General features: G+C 48.5%; 1 protein-coding gene across 2 annotated transcripts in view; it reads right to left on the reverse strand.

Annotated features, from left to right (window-relative positions):
* LOC135810212 (uncharacterized) overlaps window positions 1-6,217 on the reverse strand; it is a 12,011-nt gene extending 5,794 nt beyond the window's left edge. Inside the window, exons 1-4 of one of the 2 annotated variants that reach the window (XM_065323693.1) lie at window positions 5,912-6,217; window positions 3,036-3,065; window positions 1,102-1,167; window positions 1-303 (exon numbers count right to left, since the gene is read on the reverse strand). The exon at window positions 1-303 is cut by the window's left edge and continues 117 nt beyond it. In XM_065323693.1, the coding sequence (XP_065179765.1) occupies window positions 1-303; window positions 1,102-1,167; window positions 3,036-3,065; window positions 5,912-5,951 (439 nt within the window). In that variant the 5' untranslated portion in view covers window positions 5,952-6,217. Of the gene's footprint in view, window positions 304-1,101; window positions 1,168-3,035; window positions 3,075-5,911 lie in introns of both variants that reach the window. The other variant, XM_065323687.1, reaches the window with a different exon arrangement.
* Window positions 6,218-6,649: the final 432 nt, after the last annotated feature.

A 6,649-nucleotide genomic window follows, 5' to 3' on the forward strand; every position in this document is an offset into this window, starting at 1 on the left:
TAACATGCCGTGTGGTGAAGGCTGGGATGATTGTCACAGGTCTGGTGCCTGGAGCATGGCTGCTTGAGGTCGCGGGCGATTCGGTCTCGGTGTTTGAATTCGAATCCGTGGGCTTGCCCCACGTCGTCACGACGATGCTGCCTGTGGACGCTGACGGGCATGGTCTCTTGTCCTGGTCGTACTGGTTTGGGCCAGTGCAGCCAAACTGGCACAGTCGTTCTCTCGTCTGCGTTCCTCGGTAGCAAAGACTCCAGGATGTCCAGGGTCCATACTGACCCACGGTGCGTTTCGACACTACATGATCTGCAGAGTGCAGCAAGCCATCATAACAAGCACGTCGGAATGATACAATGGAGTAGTGTCTGGAACAGTGAGTGCATTGTGGATGTCCAGCGAGTGTTTTCCAGGCCAAATCACATAGGATACAGCAGAAAGACACAACGTATTCTATCGATGTATTGGTAGATATGGACGATCTTTCGCATCCAAGGAACAGATATGTTGAAGATTTCCAATTATCTTATAATGAGTTGAAGCGTCAATAATTTATCTTGTATTGAGGGTACCCCGTAGAAGTGCGAAATCAGTGCTTCTTGAAAGTCCTGTTACAAGATAAGTCTTGTTATAAGATGAATTTTTTGATAGCCCAGAGATTATCTACTTACGAGGGAGGACTTGTAATGCTAAAATGTACAATCAATATCATTCTCCACCTTTTAACAGACCATGCATGGTCGACATTCACTGTTGACCACATGACCGTGATCATGTGACTAACTTATTGATCACATGACCGTGATCATGTGACTAACTTATTGATCACATGATGAAGGCACTGCAGACATACACCTCGCTAACACAGGGGCGTAGCAGCCGGTCCGGCTTTGGGCGGACCACTTTTTTTTTAACACAATGCCAAAAGTGCCCAGAATGCAGGATGTTGTACCCTAATTTAAAAAAATCACGGGGGAGACTCCACGGACCCCCCTCCGGCCGGACCCCCCTCCAACAATGGTCACAGTGCTATGCACCTGTAACCATGGTAACACCTTTGCTTTTGTGTGACATCGGTACTGGCAGTCTGATTTGCTGCTCTCTTACCTTCTGCAATTGAGCACAGTCCACCATTGCATTGAGATGTACCCGCATACACTAGTTGGATGGCAGCTGTAGGTGAGTAGACGGTTGTTCCAATCAACATCACACGCGTGCGCAGCGCATTACACACACACACACACACACACACACACACACACACACACACACACACACGCATACCATTGGACCATTGGACGCCCATCGCCAGAGGTGATGATAGCGGTGCTACAGCAGAAGCCATAGCAGCTTGTGCTGGGATTGCACCATTCAACAGCTTGCAAGGCTTAAGAATTGACCGCCACTATTCAGCCTAGTCTACACCACACAGCTATGAAGTGGCTTTTTCTGGCCAGTGAATCCCTACTTTTTGGTCTTTCTTCCTTTTTTCATTTTTTTCCGCACACACATCACACCACATACTCCGGCATGCAATGGCTGTTGGTAGCCACCCAGGAGAATGAAAGAAAAGTCAGGAGGAGTCTGAGAAAGAGAAGAAAGGCGTGTGTGACCATAATCGTCGGGAATCGAATCCGCAACCTCTCGATTGGAAATCGCTGCACATACCACTGCAACATACCATATGGGACACACACACGTATGGGACACACACACACACACACGCACACACACGCACACTCATGCACACGCACACTCATGCACACACACACACGCACACACAGACGCACACTCATGCACACACACACGCACACACACACACACACACGCACACACACTCATGCACACGCACACTCATGCACACACACGCACACACACACACACACACACACACACGCACACTCATGCACACACACACACACACGCACACTCATGCACGCACACACACACACACACACACACACACACGCACACACACGCGCGCACGTACATATACACATACAGTGTTCATGTTGTGCTAATACGGTACTGCCGAGTGCCGAAGAATTGGAGGTCAGCCTCGTCGACTGGAGGTCAGCCTCGTCGACTGGAGGTTAGCCTCGTCGACTGGAGGTCAGCCTCGTCGACTGGAGGTCAGCCTCGTCGACTGGAGGTTAGCCTCGTCGACTGGAGGTCAGCCTCGTCGACTGGAGGTCAGCCTCGTCGTAGCCTACACTGTTCATATGTTCATGTTACGTCATAGCAGTCTTTGTGCAGTGGAGTCACGCGTATTTAACAGTATACTGTGCTTGGTGAAATTCTGGCCTGTTCGTTCTCCGGCACTACGCTCTTGGGTGTCCAACAGTACTGAAGTCATGCCTCCGCCTTGTGCATGTGTTCTGCTTCTGCACAGCTCGACATTGGGAGGCAAGCAGTGCATTCGATATCTGGTCTCCTCACAACATACAGTCAACTTCGCTAATAACGACTGCGGATATAACGACAATTCGCGACTAACGACAGAATGTCCATGCCCAGAGCAAAGTCCCATCTAACTGTAATACACAGTTGTCTAAAGTCCCTAGGCTGCTTACAGTGCTCAATGTCCACTGGACAGAGCAAGTAATACAAATATTACACAGCAATGAATCAAACAAGTCTCATTCCGCTGTAACTCCGAGTTTCGTGTCAGAACACTTCATCAGACAGCATATGACCAAGACTAACAATCACTAGAATATATATACGGAGAAGGGGAGAAGGGGGCAAAGGTGATGGAGGTACATTTCAGTAGCGCGAGGAAAAGGTAATACATATAACTGTAATACCTATAATGAGACTTTGGGTATAATGACACTTCGCGAATAAGGACACTTTTCTGATGCCCGGCCGCCGAGTGTCGTTATACGCAAAGTTGCCTGCACATGCACAGTGTACCAGAGCACTCAGGAACCCGGGAAACAAACCCGGGAAACAAACCCGGGAAACAAACCAGGGAAACAAACCAGGGAAACAAACCCGGGAAACAAACCAGGGAAACGGGCCATTAGGTACTACCTTACCGGACAGGTATCCGAGAGAAATAACAACAACTGCAGGTCCTGAACACATACATAAACACGCACACACAGACCTCAGACATGCCCATCGCGAAAGCGATGATTGCGAACAGCTATGTTAGAAATAGCAACTAACGTTACTTTGTGCTGGGATTGCACCATTCAACAGCTTGCAAGGCCGATGAATTGACCGCCACCAATTTTAGCTTGGTATCCACCACACAGCTGATTGAAGTGGCTTTTTTCTGGCCATTGACCCCCCCCCCCCCCCCCCACACACGTGCACATGCGCACACACAAAGGCACACACACACGTGCACCGGCACGCAAACACACATACCACATGGAGTGAACAGCTGCACCCAAAAGATGAAACATCAACCGGATTGCCCAGCACTTGTACCAGGCGGGACCCAGATGTGACTAATACATTATTCATCTCCCCGTATGATAGCCAACAGCTATGTTAGACATAGCAACTTTGTGCTGGGATTACACCATTCAACAGCTTGCAAGGCTGATGAATTGACCACCGCCAATTTTAGCCTGATATCCACCACACAGCTGATTGAAGTGGCTTTTTTCTGGCCAGTGAATTCCCCCCCCCCCCCCCACACACACACGTGCACGCGCAAACACACATACCACATGGAGTGAGCAGCTGCACCCAAAAGATGAAATATCAACCTGATTGCCCAGCACTTGTACCAGGCGGGACCCAGATGTCACCAATACATTATACGCCTCCCAGGCCCGTATGCATGGCAAGGGATTTCCCCTGAAACCCAGTGGCAGCCTTTCTCACATGAATCAGTTCATACGTGAGCAGGGTGCACTGTCCACTTTTCTGTTTTTTCGCCAATCATGACAAACGGGAATTTCTTACCAATAACAAGGTAGCAAAGAGAGAAGAAAAAAAGAGAATAAAAGTGCAAAGGAGAAGAATAAAAGTGTGAATGCACTGGAAATGATAGTCAGCTGGAGATCAATAGTGCGGATCCAGTGTCAAACATGGCATTAGCTACTGCTGCAGGCATTGAGCAAGCACTAAAGACCTGCTCACTCATTCAGGGTGACGGCAGTCAATCATTTCTTTTTTTTCCTTTTCATTCCCATAAAATTGACGAGTATTCACCGTCCCTCATGGTTCTGCTCAAAATGCTTGCACACAGTGCACAGGGCCGTACACTGAGCATACAGCACACCCCCGGGTGACACTAGCCGCTTTTTTCTTCTTTTTTTTTCGTACTACCTACAGTGCGAATCCGGGCGGTACTGGAGATAACCTGCTCGTGGAGGATTGACATGCTCGAGTTGCAGACCGTCACTGTTTGTCCCTGAGCAAGCGTGGAACCCCACTCATCCGGGCACACTGGGACCGCGATACCGTGGCACATATCTAGGACTGCGTGCAACTCAGAGCATCCAAACCAGGGAGTAACTTAGTAACATATCGGTATTTTACTACTCTCTGATCCAAACCGACTGCATGCAAAACCAATTTTACTGCCCATCAATTTTTAGGGCACCACTTTTCATTCAAAAGCCGATTATTCTCGGGACTCCAGGAGGCCCAGTAGGTGGGAGTGCCTGGGTATGAGAGGAGTGCCTGGGTATGAGGGGTCCGGATTAGGGGAGTGTTGGCGTGCGAGCTAAACAAAGCTCGCTTCATAGCGAAAATGTCATTTTCAGAAGGAAGTGCAGTGCTTTGTTGACGCTGGCACCTTCCATTGGTGCCACTCGCACACAGCCTTGTTAGGTGTTGACATTGCACATAAATGGCACGGCATATACAATTTTTTTCCGGGGGTAACGGCCTCTTTTACGGGCAAAATAAAGTCATGTAGACGTGAAAAAATTGAGATACCATGAAAGGTAAAATAGAATTTTATTCAAGTACAATACATTGGGCATATACAATTGTCACGTAGATAGCAGACTCGGCGGAGGACGTTCAGCAATTGTCATGTACGTAGCACTTTCACTACCTGCCAAACATGGCACATATTGCTGACCTCTCTAGCACCTTTGTCATAATTTTTATTTTAGATATGCTTCAGTAGTGATCTGGAAGTCGGTTGTATTCTGGACAATAAAACCCGTCTCACTCCTGAATTATTTGGTCGCCATGTGCAGCAAACACTACAGCCTTATAGGGCTGTTTAAGTGCACTCTACCTGGGGTGTAATTGGGGACTCCCTTCCAATGACCTAAATACAAGATGAACTATTCAGTAGCCTATATAACAGGATGTGAGTTTTCAATTGCTACTCTCGATCACAACGCCAGCCACTACTGTTCCGGATATACACGCATACGCACTAAGTGCTTTTTTTGCATTGTGTGGACAACGTTGAGCTGAGGGTTTGGCTACACATGCCAATTATTGTGTGGCGTGTGTCTCCATCTGTACGCTGAACATGTGACCTTATTTCCAAAATAACACAAGTATAGGTTCATGGCTTGTCATGCTACACACTGCACGCACTGCTGCGAACTCAACATTAGTGCCTAGTGCTGTAGCGGCCCTAGCCTAGGTCTAGCGTGGAGTCCATCATGGCAGGAGTGGAGTGTAGAATCTACTTCTTATTTTCAAGGACGGACAGTGATGTCTGAAGAATTCATTGTCCCTCTCTCGAATGGACAATTATCCATGCATTCATTCGGGTGCTGGTGTTGTGAGTGTGTATGTTTATTGCTGTCGTCGGCGTCCTACGTATTCTCAGCGGCGGCGTTCCAATTGCTTTTTCCGTGAGAATACAAAACTTATATATTTCACTTTTCAGCCGGACATTATGTGTCTTGCCATGCAAACACCTCCTCCTAGCACACAGCGCCCGTGCACGCTGCTAGCGATCACCCGTGTACGTGGCACTCACCTTGCAAACGCGGCGCTAGGCTCACCCTAGTCGCTCCCATTCCTCCTCCACAGCCTGCGAGTGCACTGTACTGACGCCCGTTGTCCCGTCGACACAATTACAAGAACGCACTCAAGTCATAACAGATGCACGCACTACTCCACAGGCTGCTGTTGCACACGCACACGCAGCAATGGCGAGTGTTCAACGCGAAAACAACGGCAGCAGCCACTCGGGTACAACTAGATGTGCATCTTCACTCGCTGAGCTGACCCACCCGATCGCAACTTCTTCTGGAAATAATTTCAGGCTGCCACTTGCGAGATTAGTACTAGTAGTAGTAGTAGCGATGATTAGTCAGTCAGTACTACAGTAGATTCATGTACATAATCATTGAATATCGGAGCACAAAAGTCAAAACCCTGTTTTCATAGTTTTGGCATGCAGCGTTGGTACAGCCATACTCGGACTTACTCGTGTACATGACAGATCTACCTAGTACTTAGCACATCACACTTCACAGTCGCACACACAGACGCAGTCGCGTGAGAACGTTACGTGAGATCGCACAGATTCGCGCTCGACGCACACATGTCAGTCCGTCATCATGGTCATCATGCCTCATCACTGACATCAGCTCAGGCTCATGCAGTCATGGTCATACTCATACTTCATAGACATAGCTGGTGTCAGCAATCACTCAGCATGCAGAGCACTGAGAGCAGTCACTGCAGTGCAAGTGGTCATGCATCCATGGCG

This window comes from Sycon ciliatum, chromosome 1, assembly GCF_964019385.1.
Source record: "Sycon ciliatum chromosome 1, ocSycCili1.1, whole genome shotgun sequence".
NCBI lineage: Eukaryota > Metazoa > Porifera > Calcarea > Leucosolenida > Sycettidae > Sycon > Sycon ciliatum.